Raw genomic sequence first — 27,908 nt, 5'->3', positions numbered from 1 at the left:
CGGGAGGCCGCGTCCGCCGCGCGTCTTTCGTGAGTATCTTTCACTCCTTTCGAAATCCGCTTTGGTGCTGGCGCGCTCTCGCCCTTCGGTTGTGCGGGACCGCCGGGGCCTCGGCCGGGTCAGCGGACGCGGCAGGTAGCGGGAGGCGCCACGTGGAGCACTCCTTCCACGTGGAGCACTCTTTCCACGTGGAGCGAGCGTTGCAGGAGGATCAGCGGCTGGTGTTGCTGCCGCTGCGGTCGTTTGTTTATGCCCGTGCCTCCGCTGGGAAGGCGGGAATAGCTCCGCGCCGCCCGGCGTCCTCCTCGGGCCCTTGCAACGGAGCGCGTCTCTAAGCTCGTGTGTTGGTGGGGGGCGACGGGGTTTTCCGAAATACACGCCCCACCTGCACTGCACTAGTCCAGCTGCGCGGACGCCCCCAGGCTTCTTTTTCCTACCTTCCTTTCTTTTTAAACCATCTTGTTAAATGCTTGCTGCAGAAAGGATTCTGGTAGGAAGCTTTTCGGGGAAGAAGCCGTGGCGGGGCGCATTTGCATTAGCTGTACAGGCTTCCGGACGGACGGTGGTTGGAAATGCCTTTTCCGCGGGGCCGCACCCGTGCCGAGGCCTCTGCCCGCCGCGGGCCCGCGCGACGCCCAGCCGGCGCCTTCCCCAGAACGCAGTCTTGGAGTCCTTCGCCAGACGTTCCCGGCCACCGGACTTCTCGGTGCGGCAGTGCGCGGCTTTCAGGAACTCTCCGAAATTGGAGTCCCCAGCTTTTTTCTCTCATACCCACCTCCGTTATGATCCTCTGTAATTTCTCCATTTGGATTTGGATTTTCAGAACCTGAGCCAGCAAAGCGTTAAAAATAACTTACAGATCCAGATTCAAATTCTTTGGTGCTAAGAGCACTTGCACTGCTCCTTCGTCACCCCTTCCTGAAGTAGCGGTTGGCTTTTAAAACTGCTTATGGAAATCCTGAAGCTAAATAAACGTAAATGCTGGTGTTCTGATGCTCCTCGAGTGCCCTCAGACGAGCAGGTCCACATTTCGGCAAACTTCACTTTTCCAAGAGTTGGCTTCCAAAGGGCGCCACGAAAAAGATGGAGTTGAAGTACAGTGGAGAGGAGGATGTTACCCCTCCTGAGAGCCGGCTGAATTATTTAAGGGGCCAAAGAGACATTGCTTTTACCGTGCAAAGCCCGGATGGGGAAAGTTCTCAGAAAAGCAGGGATTTACCCCGGCAGTCTCTCGCCCAGTGTTAGGGAGATGGATGCAGTTGTTACACGACAGTAGTAGTAAAGGAAGATCAACTTTAGCATTAAAAAAAGAACCACCCTGACCTCAGGTACCTGCTCTGAAAGAAAGGAGGCCTGTTTCACCTTCACCACTGAGGTTGCAGTGCCCCTGGGGCAGGGGATGCAGATTCCGGCTTCCAGCCTGTAAGTTTGGCAAAAGTCGGAGCTCTGCAGTCCACGCGCTGCGCGTCTCCGCCAGGAGCGCTTTCCCGGCAGTGGCAGAAGCTGGGCGACTGCGCCCAAGCCCCGTGTTCTCAGCAGAAGTGCCCCCCCCTCGGCCCCCCACACGCACTGCGTTAACAAACAGACTAACCGACTGGGAAGAAGTACCTTTGGCGAGCGGCGTCGGGTTGTCTGAGGGAGGGGGCCGCGGCCGGCTGGGCGCAGGAGGCGTAGCCCGGGGAGCCAGGCGCACGCGAGACGCCGGGGCCCGCGCGGGTGGCGGGCTGGGGCTGACACGGCCCGTAGCCTCGGCCGGGTCGCTCTCGGAGAGTGGGGAGAGAGCCGTGGTCGGCGCTCCGCTCCGGGTCGCCTCTCCTCACCCCGGATCCTTTTCTCTCTCTTTCTGTACCCCTGCAGCTCCAAGCGTCTGGTGACCCTGGCTCGGGGACTTTCGCCCGCCTTCCTGCGCTTCGGGGGCAAAAGGACCGACTTCCTGCAGTTCCAGAACCTGAGGAACCCGGCGAAAAGCCGCGGGGGCCCCGGCCCGGATTACTATCTCAAAAACTATGAGGATGGTGAGAAACGACTTACTGCCAGTCTAGCGGGATGGGGGACGTTTGAGGAACAGGAGCGAACTCTTGCTGTGTAGGGGGGGGGGGGGGAGGTGGGTGGGTAGCCGGCTTGGAGGAGAGCCTGGTAGAAGCTCCTCTGAGAAGCTGGTAGCTGCGGGCTAGGGGACACTGGCGTGTGGCGCTTCTGACGCGATTACGCAGAGGGGGTCACCAAGTTGTCCTGCTCTAGGCTGCCGGCCTTTCGCTGGGCGGCTGCGCTCCAGGGCCGAGAAGCGGTGGCCAGAACAATTAGCAGGCTGGTCCTGTGGGGAGATTAGCGGGTTTTTTGAGAAGATTCAGACAAGTTCATAGGCTACTAAGGGATCAGGGTCACGTTTGATTCCTAAAACTCTAGAAAAAAGTGCCTTTCTGTTTTTTTTTTTTTTTTCTTATTTCTTGCTTTCCTGAGATGAGGATATGGGTGATTCAGCCTCTTTTGAAACCCACTCTAAAGTTTTGTGGATAATACCTTTTAGATTGGACCTTTGTTAGGGGATGTTTGAAAATCTGCACAGTGGGTTCTCCTTCAGACTGCCTAATGTCAGAGTCGCAATTTTTTTTTTTTTTTCTGTTTTAAAATGAGATTGTGTGAATGCCAGCCTTCTTTCTTGCCAGGATCGAGTAGTTAAGTGTTGGAAGGGCTTTGAAAACTCCAAATCATATTACAGTGTGAGAGACCAATCTTTTCAGGTTTGAACAGTCTCATTTTTACCAGGAAGAAATGAAAATGGCATTTTAAAGTTTTGTTTAGAGGGTATAGTATTAATATATATGAACTTTCTTTGCGGAGAGGGGGACATAAGTCTTTCAAATAGTCAGGATGGGAATTGGTGGGTCCTCAGCTACTGAGGCTGTTTAGATTGTATAAAAGAGGTATTGGTGTCCATTCTTGGAGGGTTATCTCTTCTCTGCTGTCCTTTCTTATAAGTGAGCCTCAGTTTTATTTTTAAAGGGCTCAAGGACAGGTTCTTAGAGCTCCCTGGATTTTGTTACATCTTGTCCTTGTAAATCAGCAAAACAAGGAAATGTCGTTGTATATTCTGGGGTTTCACTGAATGGGAATTCTGGAGAGATATATTTCAAGAGTGGCTGAGAAACTTTTTTTTTTTTTTTAAGTGTCAGAATGGAGAAAGAGCAAAGCTGAGTCTTCTTGAGTTTAAAGCAAGAATAGGACTTACTCATAACATTTGCCAAAGTGTATAGGAGTTTAAGGTGACATCTTTTCAAAGGTAAATGTCATTACCATAAAAATGTGGATTGCAATAGATTTTGCTGTCACTTAGCATAAAATGCTGAAAGGTAAAAGCTAATCCTGCAGCAGCTCTGATGGTAACTTGACCCAGGGCCTTATAGCTTCCAGGGTCACTGTCAACTCTGTGCTCAGACATGAGAAGGGAGAATATTACTGGTTTTCCTGATGAAACAGCTCTGGTTTGAATCCGTGTGAACTACTTCTTTGGTTTGTGGAAAAATGTAGAAGAGCCCCAAGAACCACTGACCATTATAAATTATAGGAATTGGCCTTTTTCTCCCAAACATGTACCTAGGATTATATTACCAATTCATTGAGAACATGAGATCTGCTTAAAATGAAGGATACAATTTGTTTCCCTTTGTGAAAGGAGAAAGTGGGCATCATGGGGAGAAAGGAAATTGGCAGAAAGCCGTGCCCCATAAAACTTCATAGCATTTAGAAAAAATCAGAAATCGAAAAGATCTAAGAGGTCATCTTCAATCTTCCCACCATTTCAGGGGCCAGTACAGGATCATTCCATATGGAATCCTTTTCTTGTTTTGTCCAACCTGGTATTAAATATCTCTAGGAATGTAGTTTTTATCACACTTATGGGAAAGAGTTCTTCTGTCCCGTAGGTTTTTGCCAGCATATTTATCCTGAATTTTTTTTTAAATACAGTATTCTCTAAATATTTATGACTATTTCTTTTTCTTTCTTTCTTTTTTTTTTTTTTCTTTTTTTGCATTTTTAAGACCTCTGTCTTCAAACTAATTTGTCTTTGGTGTGAGTGTCAGCTTCAAAAAAAAAAAAAAAGGTTTCCTGATAGCTGTTTTTTATCTAGACTACCTGGATTTAATTCCTTTAAAACTTTCTTTAAAGTCAGTACTTCCAGACGCTAATCTGTTTTATTGCTCCTAGCTGAACTCCTTTTGATTTATGTCTCTCCAGTAATAAGATGCTCTGAACTATGTCAGTATTTGAGACCTTAGCAGAGTTAAAGAGAGTAGGAGTGCCCTATTTCTGCCCTTTGATGCTCAGATATCCTTAAATCACCCATATCGTCTTTGTTGTTGCACGTTGCATTACAGAATTTAAGGCAAAAATGTTTTCGGTAGAGTCTTAGTAATTTTGCAAACATTATACTTTAGTTGTCACTCTTTATCCAGTGATAATTATCTCATCATGAACATCTTAAAAATAATTAGGTCTTCTTAGCAAATGGCCCTGTAATAGGCACTTGGGCATAAGCACCTTATTAAAAAAAAGATGTATTGACTTAAACATGATACAGAGTAATGACATACATTTTGAGTAATAAGATACCCTACTGGCAAATTATGAAATTGAATGCTATAGTTAAGAGAATATGGAATTTGGATTTAGAAAGCCTATATTGCAGGCCTCACTCTATCACTTTTGATGGTGTGGCCCTGGGCTTGCTGCTTCTCTGTAGCATATGGATGATGATAATACCTGCTGTGCATTGCTTCTGTGAGGCTTTTAAGAAGTAATGTGTGTAAAATATTTTGTCAGTTACAAAGCACTTTATAAAGACTAAGGATCTTACTTTTATTAAGGGCAATTTCAGAATATTTATAACATTTAATATTTTAAGGTGGGATTAAGGAGTGAATAAGATGTGATGAGACAGAAATTTATACAGAAGAAAGGAGATAGAATTGGGGAATTGGTAAAAAGGATTAAGTGAATGTAGGGAGAATTGTTTTTAAGGGACCCAGGTAGAGAACAGGGTGGCTTACTTTTTTTATGGTAATGAGACAAGAGACTAATCTTTAGTTTTGTTATATGCTAAGAGTAAAATGAACCAATAGTACTTGGGTAAAATACACTTTTATAGTTAATGTATTCATATAACCACCTTGCTGTGATTTGTTGTTGTTTCCCCCTGAATTAATAGGGCAGTTAAGTCAAGTGGCTTCTATTTTCCAAATACTTTGAAGCACTTTAATGCCACTGCATTTTCTCTAACTTTCTAAAACTATTGTTTACGTATCACTTTGGGATGGTCTCTGGTTACTCTTTTAATACAGTTATCTACTCTATGCTTAGGCAGCTTGAATTTCATACAAACATGGTGATGATGGAAGAAATAAAAATAGGATTGTTTTTTTATACCTTGGAATCTTACCTTTTTCCTTACCTTTCGTACACACCATTTATTATGCACATCAAAAGCCAGCTTAATATCTAAAATATCATACATATTATATCACTCTTCTCAGAATTTCTGATTATTTTTGGATTGCTTTCAGAAAATGTTCAAACTCCTCAACTTTACATTCAGAGCCTTTCACATTTCAAGTTCAGCTTACATTTTGGATCCTGTGTTTTCATATACTTTTTCTTACAGTCCTTGATTTTCATGGTCTCCTTAAAGCACCCTCATTATTTCAACCCTATACCTTTGTTCAGCCAGATATCTCTGCTTCGAATGCCTTTCTCTTGGCTCTGTTCAAGTCTCACCCCCTACCCAATTCCTGAAGGCCCATTGCAAATGCCCCTTATTTTCACAAGGCCTTTCCTGAGCATGTCATTGTGTACTGATCTCTTCTTTCTGTGGACCATTGTAGCTCTTACTCTTTATGTTGTTCTTTTTGGCTCCTTCTGCCTTGTTTTGCTCTTTAACTTTATGTATATGAAAAGTTTTCCTTTCCATTAAATGCTTTACCTTTTCAATTAGAATACACATCTTTATACGAAGGGACCATATCTAATTATTGTGTATTCTGAAATGTCTAGCATTATATAGAGCTTTGGCAAATATTTTTGGATATATATTGGGTTAAGAGCACTGTTAAAGCCCTAGGAAGATGGAGGTGATTAATGAAGAAATGAGTGAATTAGTATATGAAGATTCTATTCCTTTTTTACTTTCAATGCACAATCTTATAAGTCCATTCTTAATGCTTATTTTAATGACATTCTTCATTATTTTAACCATGTACTCTTAAGTAGTCTAAGTCATCTTGGTTTCATGCTATGCATTAAATCAACCTTACCACCTGGTTTAAAGCTTTGCACTGGACCTATACTGTTTTTATATTGTATCTGTTTCTTCTTTGCCTTGACTTTTGCTTTTCCTTGTTTGCGTCTTATATAGTTTTATGCCTGATTTTCCAATTCCTGATTTAATAGTTCTTTTTCACAAACTTTGAAAGTTGTTTTTTTTAATCTCCCTCATCTTGAAGATTTTCTCTTCAGAGACCTTCTCAAATTCTAAATGATGAATGTGAGTGCAATTTATACACTCTAAGGCACTATATGACTATTATTATTGTTCGTCTTTCTCCTGAAAGTTTTCCCAGTTTTAGAGGTGAGGTCGTTAATTCTTTTTCTTTCTATTTCCTTTCCATCAATCAAGACATAAGACCTAAGAATAGCACAACTGCCAAAATACATATTTGCTTTGAACTTCCCTACCTTTTACCATCTCATTGTATTTCACAGAAAGGTTTCTTGAAATTCAATTACATTTAACAGGTATTTATTAATTATCTACTCTGTTTAGTTTCATGCTGGGCAAAGAATGGCAGAATATTGAGATAGTGTCCCAAATCACCATTAGAACACAACAGTAATAATTGCTATAGGCAAGATCTACTAATCAGTGTTAAAATAAGTAGGTGAGACCTTAACATAAAACTGGATATTTGCATAACTTCAAAGCATGTCTCCCATAATATTTATTAATGAGTTGTTGTGGTGGTTTTAGTTTGTGTCCACAAAATCTTCTTTGTCTAGGAGGTAGAACGTAACTTTTGTCCCTGTAAGTGTATGCTGGATTTGATGATTTGCTTCTGAAGAAGAGGGTCTGTAAAAAGGAAAAAACTAACTTGACAGTAGAGAAGCAGACAGACATCATCTCAACAAAGTGATCAAGCTTAATATAAACAGATAAGTCATGTATTCCCTGATAAGATATGATGAGAAGGCACATCACCTTTATGATATTCTTTGCAAGAATTTCTAATTCTCTGTAATTATGAAAACCACTAGTGAAAACAAACTGAAAGACATTCTACAAAATAACTGACCTATACCCTTCAAAAGACACTGTCCCCACTGTCAATGAACTAATAACTTAATTAGTGAGATAATGTTTATACTGATAAAACTTAAGAGTAACTCAGAGACAATATGGAAAGAAGTACTAAGTGAGACATAATAGTTTCCCAAGTGTAACAGGAAAAGTAGAGATGAATATGGGCCAGATTTCAATAGGAGTTAGGCTGGGCCTTGTGAAAGATAGGTAGACTTTAGGCAGGTAGAGACAAGAAGAGAGGACATTTAACTGAAGGGAAAGAGCATGAGGCAAAGTCTAAATATGTGTTTGTGTAGTAAGGAGACCATCCTGGCTGCACAGAAGGTACATGTTAGGAATTATCTTAGTTCATGTTGCTACAACTATGTCATTTTTCTTTAAAAAAATTTTTTTTTACTGTTTATTTCTTTTTGAGAGAGAGAGAGAGAGAGGGACAGAGCATGAGCAGGGAAGGGGCAGAGAGAGAGGGAGACACAGAATCTGAAGCAGGCTCCAGGCTCTGAGCTGTTAGCACAGAGCCCGACACAGGGCTCAAACTCACGAACCGTGAGATCATGACCTGAGCCAAAGTCGGACGCTCAACTGACTGAGCCACCCGGGTGCCCCATATGTCATTTTTCTATAGAAGCCTATTTGCACATTTTTTTGTTAATTCAGAAATGTTTGTATTTAAAAAATATAAAAAATAAAGTACATCTTAGAAATGATTCTAAGAAAAGCTCATATTATTAGAATTATGTCTAAATTAAGTTTTAAGAAGTTCTAATGTATTTTTGTTAGCTCCAAAATATGTAATTGAAGAAGAAGAACAAGGAAGTACATGTTTGAGGGAAAAAGTTGGTTGGGTCAGTCTAGATTAGATTACGAGAATCTTGAGTTTTAGGCATAGCAAAATAGTATTGTTCCTATACAAAAATAGAGGCTGTTATAAGTTCTCTTATTCCATTGAAGAGGAGAAGGACATGTTTTCAACATGGGCAGTGACCCTTGCCCTCTTTTTAAAATTACTACACATGTTCACATACTCTAGCTGAAGTGTTTTATAATTGTACTTGGTGAAGTTTGAGTTATGAATCATGATTGAATTTAAAATTGCACAATTTAAAATTTAAATTTAGGGTATATAAAAGAAAAGGCTTTGGAACTTGCTTGATAAGTTTTACATTATCCTTCTTATAGAATAATAACAGGCTAATATTCTATAATATTCATTCATTCATGAATTTACTCATTGAGCAGGCATCTAGTTCCTCTTTGACACTGAGGCTGAGAAGATGAATGAGGCCGAGGCATTAATGTCAAATTACACACTACTGATCTCTTGTCACTTTAGCAGTCGCAGCCAAAAGCAGTTGCTGGAGATTTTTAGGCTGAAGAAAAACTTCCAGCTTCTTCATTTGGTATTTCATGATTTGTCTGCCAGCAACTTTAGAAGGATTTGATTCAATTTAATATTTTATTAAAGGGTGTCAGAAATCACCTGAAGTTTTATATATGTTTTATTCTGCCTTTTAGAAACAAAATGGATGCATTTTCTGTAATGTTTAAAATTTGGTACCCAAGTCCCGAGTGCTAGCTGAAGCTCACTGTGAATTTGAATATGGCATCTCACAAAGATGTAGTCATCCTCTCATTTAGCCACAACTTAATCATTGTGGCCATCTGTAGAGTGCTGAAAGTGGTAGAGATTAGGAAACTCTGGGATCTGTTACAAGTAAAGGTAGCTTGGTTAATTTCAGGGAATCAGAAAGTCCAGTAAATAAACCTTACAGTCACAACCACATTTGTATAATTTATCACCTGGTCATTGGGATCAAAGGTAATGCAGACAGTTATGTGTTCCTGAACAACACAATTGTGCTACTGTTGCCAATACCAAATATCATTTCTCTTGCCAAATGAGTTTAAATTGTCTCTCCTGTTCTCCCAAGCCCTCCTGATGGGATGAGTACTTCATAGAAGAAGAGACATTTCTTTCATGATTCCCTGGGTCTGATCATGCTGCCATTCACATGGTCCGGGTTCCTAGAATCAGGAGCCTCTTCTGTGAATCCTTCATCAAAATGGATTAACTTCGGTGCTTTGTAGTGCCTTAATCAAGTTTTCAGCTATCTCAGTCTATGAGGCAGTGGATTGGGAACACCGAAGGGTGTGTGTGTGTGTGTGTGTGTGTGTGTGTGTGAGAGAGAGAGAGAGAGAGAGAGAGAGAGAGAGAGAGAGAGAGAGAGAGAGAGAGAGGATACTAGCATGAGAGAATTTGATGTGTTTTATTTCTTGCACTCATCTGTGGATAGTGATGTAGTCAGGGTAAATACATATTTCTAGATTAGTGGCTGGTGTAACAAGGTATAGGTACCTTGTTGAACTCTGCTGTCCTTTGGTTTCATGATTTGGTTGAGTGAGGTTCAGTTCTGTCAGTTTTCTTCAATTTAGTATAGTGAAAAACTGTAATTTTGCTTAATTTAATAACATTTTAATATAATCAACTCTGTGCCAAGCTTAGTGTTAGATATTGGGGCTACCAAGAGGAATAAAGCATGAACTGCAGTCTCAAAGTGCTATGGTCTTGTATATTTGTAGAATTTCAGAGTGGTCTCAGTATTATCTCTCTACTTCAGTCAGATTAATCTTTGCTTAGTCCCTCCACTTTGCTTATATATCCTCCACCTTGAACATGCCTCTTCCCTCTTGAATTGAAAATTTTACTTGTCCTTCAAAGCTCTGCCCGTCTTTTCTCTTATTAAGCCTTCTGTTAAGCCAATCCCCATTCATCCCTCCTCATTTTCTGACTTTTTCTGAAATTCTTCTCTGAATACTCAATCTCATTTAGTCCAAGTGCCCCAGAATTGATGTTTGATTAACTTAAGCAGACATCATTTTTGTCTCTAAGAATTTACAATCAAAACACACTGGTATTGACACACATAAAAATCCATATAGAGATAACTATCAACCCACTGCATGGAACAGACACTTTAAGTCAAACAAAGTGTTTATATTATTTACAAACCTTAATACATGTGTTTTGCTTTTTATGGCAAAGAATAAAGAGTAAAAAATGTAAGCTGCATATAGGAAAGATGGAGCACATAGCTATATGTATATATTTGTATTGAGGATGTTTGTATTGTTGGGGATTAAACCAGTGTCTTATTCTCACTTGCCCTGGAAAGGCAAAAATGCCTTGAAGTATCGAAGGTGAGATTGGAAAGCTGAAAAAAGGTAAATTGCCCAGAGTTGTGGTATACTCTGAAATAAGAGTGGATATTTTTCTGTAGCTTAATGATAGTAATGATATATTAATAATATTACTTAATGTTATTGAGTGCATATTATGTGCCAAGTATTATTTTAAGGAATTTACATGCATTAACAAATTTAATTCTCTTATCAATCCCATGAGGAAAGCACTGTTTTTTTCCCACTTGACAGATGGGGAAACGAGGCACAGAGTGGGTAACTTGCCAAAGACCACCCAGTGAATGAGTTGGGTGACATCAGTTATTAAACCTGCAGGCTTAAATATCTTTTTCAGACACGTAAGACATACAAGAAATAATAACAACGAGAACTAGATAGGATACAGTCAAATGTTAAATGATGTAGGACAAGCTGTAAGGACTATAAGAGTTGAGAGGAGGTTAAGTGAGAGCTAGAGTAGTCAGGACAGGTGACTTAGGAGGAGGGCTCTTGACCTGGCCTTGAGGATATATAATAATTATGCCAATAATAGCTACTGTTTGTTGCACTCTTAACTGTGCTTTACATATGTTACTTCGTTTAGTTCTTAAATCAATCTGATGAGGGGCGCCTGGGTGGCGCAGTCGGTTAACCGTCCGACTTCAGCCAGGTCACGATCTCGCGGTCCGTGAGTTCGAGCCCCGCGTCAGGCTCTGGGCTGATGGCTCAGAGCCTGGAGCCTGTTTCCGATTCTGTGTCTCCCTCTCTCTCTGCCTCTCCCCCGTTCATGCTCTGTCTCTCTCTGTCCCAAAAATAAATAAATGTTGAAAAAAAATTAAAAAAAACCAAATCAATCTGATGAGAAGCCTTGTGTGTGGGTACGAAGAACCTGAGACTCAGAAAAGATGTGATTTGCTCAAGGTCATAAAGATGAGTAGTTGGTAGAGCCATAATTAGAACCTAGTCCTGTCTTCTCTTTACCCTGCTTAGGTAGGAGAGGGGTCCCGTCTTTGACTCATTCATTGTTTTATTCATTCATCCATTCATCTGTCTGGCACTCAAAAGCCCTATGTTAAACATTGTCAGTCATTAAAAATATGTGTGCCATAGGCCTTCCCATGAGGATAATTTAAAGTCTTGTGGGTTAGAACACAAAATAGTTGTTAGGTAAAACAACAAAAGAATGTAACCATAGACACATGAACAATTGAAAGAGATGGTTGTCACACTTTATGACATATTGAAGTAATAGAACAACAACTGAGCTAATGTGGAATAGAACTTACTAATTTCTCTGGGAAGGAGGTATTTTTTGAAATGGATGCATTGAAGAGAATAATAGAAATGGATAAATAGTGTTACTGACATAAGGGAAATGGCAGGATAAAAAGCAGAAAAATAAGTATATTTGAAAAGTTGTTGGCAAGTTACAATCAAACTGTTGGGCAGTTTTAGAATTATTATTATTTATTTATTTTTTTATTTATAAATGGAACTATACTCTGCTTTAAGTTCTAGGCCCAATGAAACCCTGTGAAGAGTAAGGGAATGGATAAGGGTAAAGTTTCAAGAAGACCCTTTATACCTCCCTCTGTGTCTTTTTCTTTGAAATGAGATTGTGTTAAATTCAAGTGGAGAACACTTTTATGGTCACTTAAAATGAAGAAACCAAGGAACAAAGAGGTTTATAATTCTACAGAAAGTCTTAGGTGTGATTTAAGTAACTCTGCGGTTAAGTGGCAGAGCTGTTGTTGGACCCAGGACATTCTCAGTCTGAAGTTGGTCATTGTCACTCTCCTTATTATAGCCTAACAGCACCATGTTCCTTGTTCTTCTACCAAGAAAGCTTCCAAGGCCTTTCCTCAGGATTTATATTAGCTTGAGTCTGATTTGAAAGTTTGAGAATGGGGCTATATGAAAAGTATATTTCCTTTGTGGCAGTTTCCATCTGATTTGGTCACTTGTCACCTCATTCTGTCACTTCTCTTTCAGTTCCCTGTCTCTGTCCTCTCACTGTCCTGCTGCCTGATTAATCTTTCTGAAACTCCACTGTCCCCCTTTAATTGCTCAGCTAGAAAACTTTAGAGACATCTCTTGTCTGCTCACTCAAGTTCTCACTCTCCTCTAGCTTTCCAAGGCCCTCGAGAGTCAGCCTCTCTCTCTGCCTTCATTTCTAACCCTTGGATTCCCCACTCTATCATCTGTTTGCCCACTTTCTACCACTTTCTGAATTCTTCCTACCTTGCAAATCTCTGCTCAAATTTGTCCTCCTCCTCTATGAATTCTTCAGTACTCAGCTCAAAGTGATTTGATTAATTTATTCCCTCATGAAACATTCATCAAGCCTGAGTTTCTGAGCCTTTTATTATCTAAAAATCACTCCTTTGCCATGCTCTACCCTTAGATTTTAGATCACTGCGAGAGTGGTCATTATATCATTTCTTTTGTTTCTATAATATCTAGTGGAGTGCCTTTTACACAGTAGCTCTTCAGCAAATACTTGTTGACTTATTATCTGCCATTTATTTGGTAGCTTAATATACTAAAGGGAATAAGCTCTCTTATGTTCATTGTTTTTGCTTTATAAAAATATTATAGGATATTTCTGGTTAATGCTCAACTTCTTTATTCATATTTTTACTTTTAAAAGTTTATGCTTTTATTTATTTTATTACCAATCTAATATATACTCACTAATATCAATTTGATGGTACACATACTAAATGACCCCTAGTCCCACTTTAGAGATATAGTCACTTAACAAATTTTTTTTAATGTTTATTTATTTTTGAAGGAGAGAGAGAGACAGAGCATGAGTGGGAGAAAAGCAGAGAAAGAGGGAGACACGGAATCCGAAGCAGGCTCCAGGCTCTGAGCTGTCAGCACAGAGCCTGACGTGGGGCTCAAACTCACAAACTGAGATCATGATCTGAGCTGAAGTTGGACACTTAACCAAATGAGCCACCCAGGCACCCCAGATATAATCACTTTTAATGGTCTGGCATGTAACTTTTCAGACCTTTTTCTATGTATACAGATGTATATAAACTTTTATATATATAATTGCGATCATATTGTATAACTTGCTTATATAGATAACCTTTTAGTCAGTAACCATGGTTTCTTTTTTAGTGAGTACATAATCCACGTGTGCATGAGCTGTAATTTAACCATTCTCTTTAATTCTTTCACTGGTACATTTTTGCAAGAGCTTCTGTTTGCTATTTGACTATAGTTTGTAACAGAGCAGTGCTGCAGTATCATATTTCTTTCTTCATATTTGAATTTGATTTAAATTATTTATTTTCCTCTAACATCTTTTTAAACACCCTTATCCATTTTAATCCTTTTAGCTATAATACATTCTTTGAGTAAATGTCAAGAAAACAGCCACAGCAAAACTAATTCTGTGCATCAAAGTATGGTTTCCTTTAGTGAAATAAGTGCTTTGTAAAGTTTTGGATACAGATGGAAAGTGACATGCAAAATATTTTGAGTTTTTGTTCAAATGTTATATCACTGTGTGATTTGAAAGAAATCCTAGGTGAGGATTTCTTGATTCTCTTTGAATGTCACTCATCTCATTAAAGCTGCTCTGTGGATTTGAATATCAGTCAGCCAAAGAAGTCAGATTTATGAAGACCTGGCATGATGTTTTGTTGGAAACAAACTAAAAAAGGCAGAAGTTAGCCATTTTTGAATAGCTCCCTACTCAGTTGTTTGCAGGAGAAAAATGATTACACTTTACATTTGTAATGTTCTTTAAAGATTATAAAAACATTCCTGATCCTTACAGGGACTGTGTATGGTAAGTTTATTTTAGATTTTGTCATTTTCATTTTATAAATGAGAAACAGACTCAAGGAAGTTGTTCAAAGTAACATGGTTTTTAAGTGGCAGGGCTGGGATTAGAATGCAGCACCTCTGCCTTCCAGCCGGATGCTGTTAAATGAGGCACCGTAGCTAATGACGGTCCCTTTACTCCACTACAGTGAACCAGGTGGGTGCTTGTATTCTGCAGTGGTTGGGACACTCTGAAACAAGTTGTACGGGAGGCTGGAATGGGTCTGTGGCTTTTGTGAGAGGGTGTGTTTGCTTGATGGTGTGCTGGAGTCCAGTTTAGATTCTTGCAGTTTGGATTCTTGCATCTTTTTGAACTGGTTTTCATTAACCCCTGAACAGGCCACAGAATGCCATTCTCTGAGATGCCACCTGAATCTTAGACTCCCTTGAGACTGAGGTCCAAACCCAGGGTGAGGTTAGAACTAGCCCAGAGAATAGGACCAGGGGACTTTTGAGAGCATTCTGTGGGATGCCAGTATCTCTGAGGAGACTTCCAACAAAGAATTTAAAAGCCGACATTCATTAGCTATCACAGTGCACCCAGTGAAAGGGAGGAGGAGTCTGTTTCATTTACTATGGGCAGGCCCCCTGTGAGTAGGCAGAGCTGGAAATAGAGCATGAGCTTTTTGGTGATAATAGTCACTAAACCATGCACAGTTTAAAAAAATCTTTGTAATCGCCTTTGAGATAAATCTTTACGTGTCTCTCAGTGCCTTGATAGGTATTCTGTTTTCATCTGGGTGTTTATTTCCTTGCAATTGTTGAAAAACCAGATTGTGGAATTATTTGCCAGGCCATTATGAATCCCTTTGGAAGAGTAGACTCAGGTTAATTCCAGTGAGATATAAATTCAAAAGGAACTACAGGCCAGGCTTAGCCAAGTTAAAATCCATAGGTGAAACTAAACATGTAACCTAAAACTATTACAAAAATAAATGGTATTGTTTCATAGACCATTTGTAGAAGCAAATGAATGGCACTCCAGTCCAAAGGTCAGGAGTTTCAACAACTTGCAGCAGAAAACTTACACTTATTAAATGTCTTCACTAGGGGTTTTTGTGTTAGTAGATGACTGAGGTCTTTTGTTTCTTCTGTTTCCTCATGGCAATAAAGTTGAAATTTAGCAAGCTTTCAAAATGAAATTTCTCGTAGAAGGTATAACCACAGGTTTTAAGTTTTCATCACCTAAATGTGGAACAGAATGATTGAAAACTTGGGGGGGGGAGGGGAAAAGAGTTGAGGACACATGTGGTGTGTATCAAGAATCAGTGTAAATCAGGAAGGTGTGGTAAGGGGGATTTCCTGTGTTACAGAACTGCTGAAATAGTCCTCCCCCCCCCCCCCCCGCCCCGCCCCATCGGTACATTCCAAGTAAGGGTGCTGGCCTTTTCTGACACCTTGCAGAGAAGGTTTATCCCTTACCTGACACACTGTAGTTTCCTTGAAGCTTCAATCAACAGTTTGCTGCTAAGGAAAAACTCATCCTGGGGATAATGCATTCTTTGATTGTGTCCTTTCTTTGGTGCCTCATGAGTTTGGCAGGTACCTGCCCATAGGGTGGGGCCAGACTAGTATATTTGAGCCTGTTTTTTTTTTTGTTTTGTTTTGTTTTGTTTTGTTTTAATTCATTCTCCAGGACAGTTATTTTTTCCAGTTTCCAGGTATGATGATAATAACTACCAATTATTGAGTACTTACACATTCCAAGTACTGGGCCAAAAGCTTTTCAAAGGTGATCAGTATTTTTTCTTCACAACCCCATAAAGTAGGTACTCTTAACTGTCCCATTTGATAGAAGCCTAGAGATGTTAGTCAGTGGTTCTCAATTCTGGCTGCACATTAGAATTTGCCAAGAAAGCTTCAAAAAAATATTAGGCCCTTGGGGTTGGGCTGAGGCATTGTGATTTTTAAAAATCTCTGCAGGTGCTTCTAAAGTTCACGTTGTAGTAAGAACCTTTGGGTGAAGTGATTTGCCTAAGGTACCCAAGCTGGTCTGTTGTGGAGTTCAAATCTACACGGTCTGACTCTAAAGCCCAGGCATAGCCAGCTCTATCGTAGTGATGCCTAAATTCTTATATGCATGTAAATCACCTGGATCTAGTTAAAAATGAGATTCTGCATTTCTAAGAAGCTCCTAGGTCTTTCCTATGCTGCTAGTTTGGGGACCATACTTGGAGTAGCAAAGCTTTGCTACTAGTTACTAATATTGGTACCTATGGTCGCCAGAAGGGGAAACTGTTCACTGAAAGGCAGCAGCCTAATGAGGAACTGGGAGGGGCCTCTCATCCATTTTACTTTAGTGATGGTGACAGAGATCATGGGCTGATTATATAAACTTTTCAATGTTTTCCCAGGGCTAAATAGCCTGTTTCAGGTTATTTTCCTGTCCTTGAGGACTTTCCTGTCCTTGGAACTTCATGTCTGTGGCAAAACTAGTTGTTGAGGCATTTTCATCTGTGAGGTAGGAATATGGGGTGTAATTGTTAAGTTGCTTAGCTTTTAAAACCCTTTCCTCTTTTTTAAGGAGGCTGAAACAGAGGTTTAGATAGATGAGAAATTACAAGAAATCCTTGAATTTTTGTTAAATGCTCATTCAAGGATATAGTCCTTGCTCTAATAGAACTTACACTTAGTAGGAAAAAGTGACATATGCAATAGATAGTGATGTGTAGAAACATGAATAGACAAATTACAGAGGAATAGGCAGTAAGCTTTACCTGAAGTACTTGGGGACAGCTTCACAGGTGTCACCAGACAGATTTTCTGTTATTCTGATTGTTGTAAATGTTTATAAGAGTGTAGGTTATTAAGACCATTGCCAAGATTTCTTAAGTTTTTTTCTGTATTACAGAGTGGTTTTATAATTTTGATGTTAAGGGTCCAGGTGATTCTTATCAATAGCGTACATGAAAAAAATGGAGGTTAAATGTATTTTCTTCTGGAAATAATGTCAGTACATCAACAATCTACATTTTTTGAGCTCTTCCAAGGTGCTGTAAGCATTATCTCATTTAATCTTTTAAAAAAAATTTCCTTGAGATATAATTTACATTCAGTATGGCTCACATTTAAAGTATATACTTTAATGGCTTATAGTATATTCACAGGGTTGTGCAACCATCACTACAGTCAATTTTAGAACATTTTCATCACTCCAGAAGGAAACCTTGCACTGCTTAGTTATCTCCCCCTAGATTCTCCCCTCCCCTAATCAAGGCAACCCCTAATATACCTTCTGTCTCTGTGGGTTTTGCCTATTCATGAACGGAATTGTACAATATGTGGTTCTTTGGGACTGATTTCTTTAACTTAGCATAATGTTTTCAAGGTTTATGCTTATTGTAGCTATATTGGTACCTCATTTGTTTTTATTGTCAAATACTATCCCACTGTATGGATATGTCACATTTTGTTTATTGCTAAAAGAATGTTTTTTTTAGTTGATGAGTATAATGAAGGCTTTTTGATGCAATGCTTTTGCCTTTGGTATTTCTCACTTTCCATTTGGTCTTACTGTTGGTCTTACTGTTCTAGGCCTTCTATGAAAATGGTAACCTCTTAATGAGGGTTAGTGCCCTAATTTCTTTGAAAGGAAGAGAATAAACAGTTCCTGAGCACCTACCCTCTGCAAGGCACTTTATTTTACATCTCATTGAATCCTCACAGCAACCTTACTAGGCAGATTTTCCAGATACCACCGTTTAAATAGGAGGAAACTGAGTTCAGGGAGATTTAGTAACTTGTCCAAGTCTACAACTAGAATTTGACAGAGTCAGAAAATCTATGTTTTTCCGATACATGGTTGCTTCCAATCCATTTTAGAATCTCATAATACCAAGTTCAGTGATGAGTAAATAGTGGATGGTCACAACACTTATTTATGTGTATTGAATTCTTGTTTTAACACACTTTTACAACATTTAAAAGATAGAGAGAGGCTAATGATCCTCTGACTATAAAGTAATGATGCCTAAGGACTCACTCCACACTTCATCTTAGAGTAGATCTCTGTCTTTTGCATGTCTGTTATTGAATGTATGGTGGTATTTTAAAAATCAGTGTATTTTAGTGAACCTGAACATAGTATATGCTCAATAATATTTGTTGAAAAAATAATGAATGGGTTAGGTTGTGGTGGTCTGGAATCCATTAAAATGGAGAACAAGTCTTTAATTCATGTAACTTGAAGGTGTTGTCTTTCTAGGAGTTGTTTCTGGATCTGCATTTGCAATCCCCATTGACCAGAAGAGCCCTGGAGTCTAAAGAGAATCTACAAGTCTAATGTATTAAGATACTCACATGTAGAAAATAGAGGTCTTGTGAAACTGCAGCTTGCATGTGAAGAAGGAGCTCTTACATCTTGAGAGTCTTGCTGTCTTAGAGCTAGCTTGTTTACTCAAAAGGAAAAAAAATTACAAGGAACAACTAAAAATTTTACAGACAAAAGCTAAATGGACAACTTTTAGTAATTGGATATGAAGAGGACTAGAATTCCTGGATTCAGTTCCCAGCCTAGCAACTGATTTTCTACACTGCTTGCAGTTCCTGGCTTGCTCCCCCAGTGATCTCATTTGCTGTACTAGTACAGGAGAGGGCTGTGGTAAGGGCATGGAAGTGAGCATTGTGAAACTGTAATCACTTTGGTAGGCTGATGAGTTACCACCATGGAGAACAGTGTCATGCTCATCTTCTGACAGTCTTGGTTTATTGGAAGTTGGAAGGACTCTGGAAATAACTGTGAGCAGTTTTACTGAGAAGTAAAATTTTCTTGGGAATGAAAAAATATAGGGTAGGTTTTGTTTTATGAGTATTAACCCTTGATCCCTTTACTAGTGTTTTTAGTCATAGTACTTAGAAATGAAGGGATGCTCTTTATCTTTTGTTTATTTGTTCCAAAAATAATTAATGTTTGAGACACGATGAACTAAAGGTTAATGATCATGTGCCATTGGGCCAGTCCCATTTCCAAGGCCATTTGGGAACCAATTGTAAAAGGCTTTCCTTGAGAAGTGAGGTTGGATTGGGGTTTGGGATTAGATTGTGGAAGACAATTTTATAGTAAACTTGAGAGTTCAGGAGTTGGATTTTATCCTTTAGACAACAGAGAATCAAGGAAGGATTTCAACTAGGAAAATTATGTGTAATCTTTTAGGGAGATTTATCTCATGGTTCCTCACAGCACAGAATAAAAACAGTGGTAGGTTGGTAGCTGCAGAGGGACCAATGAGAGGCTGGTAAAGATAACGAAGAGTGAGATGAGAACAGATTACATTAATGAAGCAGCAGTGGGAAAGAAAAAAACAGGGAGTCATTACAGAGGAAAAATGGACAGGACAGGGAAATTGATTTGATACGGATAGTATCCTTTGCAATTAATTTGTGCCCCAGTTCTAACATGAAAGGGAGAGTTTTTTGCTTTTTATTTTTGAGATTCACTGGGATCAAACTATGCTATACACTGCGGGATTAATAGCATTACCATGAGTCAAACTTAATTTTTAAAAATTTAGTGAGTGCAGAGCAGGTTTTTGGCTCTGTGAGTTCAACTGGAAATAATCCCCTTTCCTACTATTTATTGATTGATTTACTTACTTATGTATTTACTTAGCCTGATTCTTATACCCAAAGGCAAATAAAGCCAAATTGGATAGTTGGGGAGGGGTTAAAAAATGTTTTCCACATATTAGTACATGGGCAGAAAACACTTTTGTATTTTAGCCTTTCTCAGTATTTGTGACATATTTATATGATAGATAAGTATGGATCTAGTTAACATATAGGGGAGAATTTTTTTTCCTGTACGTAATATGCACTGTTAAACCTGCCCTGTTGTGCTACAGTTATATGCTCTTGCTTGTAAATAGGGACTAGGTGAGTGAGTGGATGGGACATTTCTTCTACTTCATCATCATCATGATCATCACTGTTGTCATTGTTACCATCTGTGCTATTTATTACTAATGACTTTTGTTAAGTACTTAGTATGAGTCAGATGTTGTACCCACGTGATGCCTCCTATTTTAGTTAATTTTCATAACCATGCTATGAGGTGGAGGTAACATTTTTATTATTGCACAGATGAGGAAATTCAGGCTCAGAGATATTAAATAACTTGTTAAAGATTATACAGCTAGTAAGTGGCAGAACTAGGACAGGAATTCAGATCACTTTGACCCCAAAGCTCTATTATGTCTAGTAAAATATTTCCAGGTACCTCCAGCAGTTATGTAGGGAGCATCAGTATTAGAGTAAAAGTAAGCACTGTAATACTTTTGTAACTCCTAAAGAAAATATGATTCTAGAGGCAAGGAATTATTTACAGAATGTTGGATACAGTGTTCTAGGTGCCTATTACTTTGCTACACACTGAACACATTTTAATAAGTCAGTGACTAATAGTAATGAGTCATTATCTGCTCCAGTAGGATTGTTTTTTAATTGTGGTAAAAAACACATAACATAAAATTTACTATCTTACAACTAATATATGACTATATGAATGTAAAGTTGCAAGATAACAAAATCAACATACAAAAATCAGTTGTGTTCCTGTACACTAACAATGAACAAGAAAACAATCCCATTTACAATAGCATCAAAGAGAATAAAATACTTAGGAACAGAGTTAACTAAAAAGGTGAAACACTGAAAGCTACTCAGCATTGATGAAATAAATTAAAGAAAACACAGGTAAATGGGAAACATCCTGTGTTCATGGATTGAATGAGTTAATTTTGTTAAACTTTCCATATTACCCCGTGATTTGAAGATTGAATGTAATCCCTATTAAATCCCAATGGTACTTTGATATCTATTTCTATACTGAAATAGATAAAACAGTCCTAAAGTTCATTTGGAACCACAAGGGACCCTGAATAGACAGAAAGAAAAACAAAACTGGAAGTATCACACTTCCTGACTTCAAAATATTACATTTCTCCTAGATTGTCTCATTTGATGAGTATAGTTTTTCATGATAGCTCTTACAATTTGTATTTCTCTGGTGTTGGTTGTTATTTTTTGCTACAAAATCATTTGTGATTTTGGGCCCTCTATCTTTCTTTTTTTTAATGTGTCTGGCTACAGGCTTATCACCTTTGTTGATCTTTCAAAGAGCCAGCTTCTCATTTCATTGATCTGTTCATTTTTTAGTTTCTGTATCATTTATTTCTGCTCTAATTTTTATTATTTCCTTCTTTCTTCTGGTTTCGGGTTTTACTTGTTCTTTTTCTAGCTCCTTTAGGTGTAAGGTTAGGTTGTTTGAGATTTTTCTTGCTTCTTGAGGTAGGCCTGTATTGCTATACAATTTCCTTTTAGAACTACTTGTGCTGTATCTCAAAGGTTTTGTACTGTTGTGTTTTCATTTTTGTTTCCATGTACTTTTTGAGTTTTTTGATTTCTTGGTTGACCCATTCATTGTTTAGTAGCATGTTATTTAACCTTCATGTACTTGTGGTCTTTCCAGATTTTTTCTTGTGGTTGATTTCTAGTTTCATAGCATTGTGGTCAGAAATGATGGCTGGTAGGACTTCAGAGGAGGTAGGTGGGAGGACAGGTGAAACAGGGATGGGGATTAAGGAGGGCACTTGTGATGAGCACTGAGTAATAATATGGAAATGTTGAATCCCTGTATTGCACACCAGAAACTAATGTAACACTGCATGTTAACTATACTGGAATTAAAATAAAAATATATTAAAAAGCTTCAGTAATGAAAACAATGTGGTACTGCCATAAAGACAGACACATAGACCAGTGGAGTAGTATAGAGATCTGGAAATAAATCCAAGCATATATAGTAAACTGATCTTCAACAAGCATGCCGAGAATACAAGATGAGGTAAGGCCAGTCTCTTCAATAAATGGTGTTGGGAAAACTGGATATCCACTATCTAGATGCAAAAGGACAAAATTGGATCCTTATCTTACACCAAACACAAAAATCAACTCAAAGTGGGTTTGAGACTTAAATATAAGACCTGAAACTGTAAAAACTCCTAGAAGAAAACATAGGGGGGATGCATCATAACATTGGTCTTGACAGTGATTTCTTGGCTGTGACACCAAAAGAAAAGAAAAAAAAAAAAAAGACAAGTGGGACCACATCAAACTTAAAGTTTCTGCATAGCAAAGGAAACAACAAAGTAAAGATGCATCTTACAGAATGGGAGAAAATATTTGCAAAATGTATATCTGATAAGGGGTTACTATCCAAACTATATAAGGAACTACTTCAACTCAATAGTAAAAGCAAACACAAAACCAGAAATGGATACCTGGGTGGCTCAGTCGGTTAAGTGTCAACTCTTGATTTCAGCTCGGTCATGATCTCATGGTTTGTGGGGTTTAGCCCTGTATCGGGCTCTGTGCTGGCAGTGCAGAGCCTGCTTGGGATTCTCTCTCTCTCTGTGTCTCTGTGTGCCTCTCCCCTGCTCTGTCTCTCTCTCTCTCTCAAAATGAATAAATAAACTGGAAAAAAAACCTGATTAAAAACTGGACAGATGACTTGAATAGATATTTTTCCACAGAAGACATACAAATGGCTAATCAAGTATATGAAAAGATGCTCGACGTTACTAATAATCAGGGAAATGCAAATCAAAACCACAATGAGGAATCACATACCCTTTAGAATGGCTATTATCAGAGAAACAAAAGATAACAAATGTTCGTAAGGATGTTGAGAAATTAGAACCCTTGTACACCGTTCGTGGGATGTAAAATGGTGTAGCTACTATGGAAAAACATGTAGAAGTTCCTCAAAAAATTAAAAACAAATACCATATGATCCAGCAATATCATTTCTGGGTATTTATCCAAACAAATTGAAATCAAGTCTCAAAGATACTTCATTCCTATATGTTCATTGTAGCATTATTCACAATAACCAAGATATGAAAACAACCTAAATGTCCATTGATGGATGAATGGATAAAGAAAATGTGGTATGTACATACAATGAAATACTATTCACCCTTAAAAAAAGAGAGAAATCCTGCTATATGTGATAACATGTTTGAATCTTGAGGACATTGTACTAAGTGAAATAAGCCAGTGACAGAGTAACAGACACTGTATGATTCCACTTATATAAGGTATCTAAAATAATCAAACACATAGAAGCAGAGAAGAATGTGGTTGCCAAGGACTCAGGGGAAGGAGGCTTAGGGAGTTGCCGTTCAGTGGGTATAAAGTTATGCAAGATGACTAAGTTCTAGAGTTCTACTGTACAACATTGTGTAACATCTATAACAATATTATATTGTACACTTAAAATTTAAGAGGGTTGGTCTCGTGTTCTTACCACAATAAAAAAAGATTTCTACATAACAATAGTATAAAATCCCAAAGTTTATTATATAAATATAGTAGGGTTTTAAAGTGTACTCTGTGACTATTTTTGGCATCTTAACTTAATAGTAAGCTCTGGAGTCCATGTCTTTAATTTCTTTAATACCTTGTGCTTTTAAAATGGTGAAGAACCACATGATTAATGGATAGATTTACTAATTATGAGGAGACTAAGGAATTTAAACTGATGGAAACTGATTTTTAAAATAACATTATCATTTTTCTTTTAAGTTTTATTTAAGTAATCTCTATATCCAACGTGGGGCTCAAATTCACGACCTTGAGATCAAGAGTTGCATGCTCTTCTGACTGAGCTAGCCATGTGCCCTGGAGACTAATTTTTTTTTTAACTTTTACTCTGTGCCAGACACTATGCTAAATGTTTATTACAGTTTGTTTTATTTAAATAGTTACAGAACCCTGAAGGGAAGTTATTACTACTTACCTTTTAATGAGGAGGCATCTGAGATTCAGAAACAGAATTGTGAGATGATATGGTTAGTAAGATTTGAAACCAGGTCTTTGTTATAGTTTTGATTGTTTTTTCTTATTCCAGAAACATATCTCTGTAGCTAGTAAAAGTTATTGTGACCTTGGGAGAAAATCACCATCTTAACCACTTTTTAAAACAATTTTTTTTGAGAGAGAGAGAGAGTAAGTGAAGGTGGGGAGGGGTGGAGGGAGAGGGAAGGAGAGAATCTTAAGCAGTCTCCATGCTCAGCATTGAGCCTAACGTGGGGGCTTGATCTCATGACCTTGAGATCATGACCTTAGCTGAAATCAAGAGTCAGACACTTAACCCACTGAGCCACCTGGGTGTCCCTCGATCTTAAGCACTTTTAAGTGTACAGTTCAGTAGTGTTATGCCCAGGTAGTTTTGAGTTTATGAAAAGGATACATCCTCTTTATCTACTTCACCTTAGGCAGATTCATGTTTTACAGTAGTGATTCTATATTATATTTATCTGATACATTATTTTTTACTAAGGACGTGGCATATAGATGTCATTTAATCCTCAGACAACCATGTTGAGGGGGCACTCTTACTGTTTTCCATAAAAAAGAAAAAATAGACTTATAAATTACATAACTTGTTCAAGTTCACACAGCTGTTAAATGGGTCAGAGCTGGAACTTGAACTTGGTACTTTGAACTCTATATTTGGTACTTTTTCTATTGTAACCTATTAAAGTTAGTAGAGTGTTTTTCCAAGAGTTAGAGGAAAGGAAGTTTGCTAATGCTGATGATTCAGAGATGAATAACACTGTGCTTGCTTTTAAGGAACTCTTCTTGTATGAAAGACAGATAGGCACCTAATGCATGTGAAATAGAATGTTAATGTTTACCTGGAGAGATGGACAAATTCTGGTGTTAACAAGGAACCATAAAAAACAAAGTCATCCTTAGCCAGACTATAAATTTTCATCTCTCCTTATATGTGTATAGGACAGGATTTCTCTTAACTGGAATCTGAGGACTCTTGGAGAATTGTGTGTGCCTGTCAGTGTCCTCTCAGGTGTCCAGGAATTCTTTACTAGAATTTAAAATTTTTATGTCTCATCTTAATGATAACTTAATAGATACATTGATCTGGCTACATTCTAATTCATCTGGATGAACACTTCTGCCATAGGATTTTACTATCTGTATTTATTGGTTTTTAGGATTGTGTTGGTGCCAAGACATACTACCTTAATTGTCTCAGATTTATTGGGAAAGAGCAGAGGCAAACTTAATACATAAGTGATGTGATTAGCTCAAAATCATGTCAGAGAGGGCTCTAGGAGCAAACATTTAAAATTAGATCCCATAGAAAAAAGTCGTAGGGGAATTGAATGATCCATAGGGCCTACACCAGGTTTGAGATATTCATGATGATGACGATAATGACATGGATGATGATACTGATTAAGATAACAGTTAATGTTTTGGGGTGCTTATTATGTCCCAGATAATGTGCACTTTACAGGTATTAGCTCATTAACTTATAACTCTATAAGCTAAGCATTTTTATTCCCATATTTTCTATAAGAGGCATAACTTGTGCCATAAATCTTAGCTGTAATCAGGTCATGAATCTTGATTTGGCATCTCAATAAAGTGACACCAACCATCATGTTAAGTTGCTGTGGCAATTTAAATTTTATGGATTTTTTTGGTGGTTTCTATTTGGTTTGTAAATTTGTTTTTTGTAGTTGCTTAAGAACTATAGGTAAAGGGTGATTTTTTAAATTAAATATTTACATAACATGATGAAAATAATTTAATTTTGGGGGTAGTCCATGAGGATTTCTTTTTCCTCTCTTTGTCTTTAAAAGGAGAGTTATATCTGAAAGACACTGCCAGGGAATGTTGTCGATATTCTACTCCGTCTTCTCTTGTTCTGTCATAGCAGCATGTCATTTTTTGGGTGTAGAGATTGAAATAGTGGACTGCCAACTTTTTGACAGTGCATTTCTGTTAGTAAAAAGTTTTGAGCACACCCACAAATTTTGTTGGTGAATGTATTTATTTATAACTTATATGTTTATATTATTGTATTAGTTATAATACTAATATTGCATATCCCCAAAATGGAAATTATAACATATTAATAAGTTACACAGATGTTACCTTATTTTCTCCTCATAGATCACTGGTATAGAAGACAGGGTGTTAGACTAAGATTCAGAAGACTGGGTTCTATTCCTGGCTCTGTTGTGTTGGACAAATAATTTATTATTTCTGGGCCTCTGTTCTTTTTTTTTGTTTTTCTAAATACTGGTAATATTTGTTTAATCCCACTTTTTTTACTCTTCTTTTAAAAAAATCTTAGTTACCTTTATATATGTTAAGAATATAAAATATAGCCTATAAGATTTAAATTCCAATAGAGTTAAAAAAGATAAAATAAATTGCTGAATTTATTTTAACAAAAGAAACATACTAATGACTATTATATTTTCTCCCCCGTATTATTTGATTAGTCCTACTTTTAATTTTTACTGATTGCCACTGTTAATTGTTCCTATTGTTTCATTTAAATAGCACTCATGTTACATAAAAGTAGATAATACAGAATAATATGTTCTTTCAAATAGGTACTGTATTGGTTTACTCAGGCTGCTATAACAGTACCACAGACTGAGTGGTTATCCAAGAGAAATTTATTTCTCCTAGTTCTGGAGGCGAGAAGTCCAAGATCAAGATGTCAGCAGCTTTAATTTCTTCTGAGTTCTCTCTCCTGTTGCTACCTCTTCGCATAATTGTATTTCTGTGCATACTCTAGGCCTCTGTTCTTAAAACTTTAACTTTATAGGTTGCTTTTTCTGTAAACAAGTTACACTTTTGCTCTTTCTTACAATACAGTTAGTCTACACTTGGTACATGCTAATTGTAGAAGTCAGGACATTTAAAATAATTCTTGCCAACATTACCCATATTTTATTTGTGATGGGCTAACTCCTTAAGTTTTTAGCAAAGGTTGTCCTGATGATCCTGAATGTCTATGAAATAAAATTTATCAAATATGTTTATGAAGCATTAGGTTAAAGCAAATTAATTTTTTTAGGAGCTTTTAATATACTAACATGCTGTGTAAATCTCCAAAAGAGGGATAAAGTTTGTATTTCGTGAGATCAGTGCTCCACAAAGCATGCTTTGAGAAACCCTGGGTCTGAGGTTTTTTTGGTTCTTGTTTTTGTTTTTTGGCATCAGTGTGATATAGCAGTTAAAGACATTGGCTTTAGAGTCAAGCAGACCTCTATTTGAACTCCAGCTGTATGATCTTGGACAAGTCATTTAATTAAATTAATTAATTTAATTTTTAATTTTATTATTTTACTTTAAATATACACAATTTTATTTGTCAATTATACATCAATAAAGCTGAGAAAAAACATTTTCCAGGTGTACTACAGACACCACATCAAAAATAGGTCTTAGTTTTTATATCTGTCAAACAGAAATAATGAATGGCTAACATTTATTGAGGGCTTCATTTAATCTTCACAGAAATTATGTGAAATAGGCTCGTTCTCTCATTCTCTCTACAGATGTGGCAACTAAGGAACAAAAATGTTATGTAACTTCTCCAAGGCTATTTAGCTTATAGGTGGTGAAATTAAAAAAAAATCTAACTCAGGTGGTCTGATTCTAGAACCTGTACTTTTAATTATCCCTCCATACTGCCACATTGTATTTC

General features: G+C 37.8%; 1 protein-coding gene across 2 annotated transcripts in view; it reads left to right on the top strand.

Annotated features, from left to right (window-relative positions):
* HPSE2 (heparanase 2 (inactive)) overlaps positions 1-27,908 on the top strand; it is a 660,017-nt gene that overhangs the window by 6,122 nt on the left and 625,987 nt on the right. For both annotated transcript variants that reach the window (XM_053207788.1, XM_027062819.2), the window contains exon 2: positions 1,858-2,015. In XM_053207788.1, coding sequence (XP_053063763.1) covers positions 1,858-2,015 — 158 coding nt within the window. The remainder of the gene's footprint in view (positions 1-1,857; positions 2,016-27,908) is intronic.

The sequence above is a fragment of the Acinonyx jubatus genome, chromosome D2 (assembly GCF_027475565.1).
Source record: "Acinonyx jubatus isolate Ajub_Pintada_27869175 chromosome D2, VMU_Ajub_asm_v1.0, whole genome shotgun sequence".
NCBI lineage: Eukaryota > Metazoa > Chordata > Mammalia > Carnivora > Felidae > Acinonyx > Acinonyx jubatus.
The sequence above is the reverse complement of the archived record's forward strand: the minus strand, read 5'-3'. Positions and strand labels throughout refer to the sequence as shown.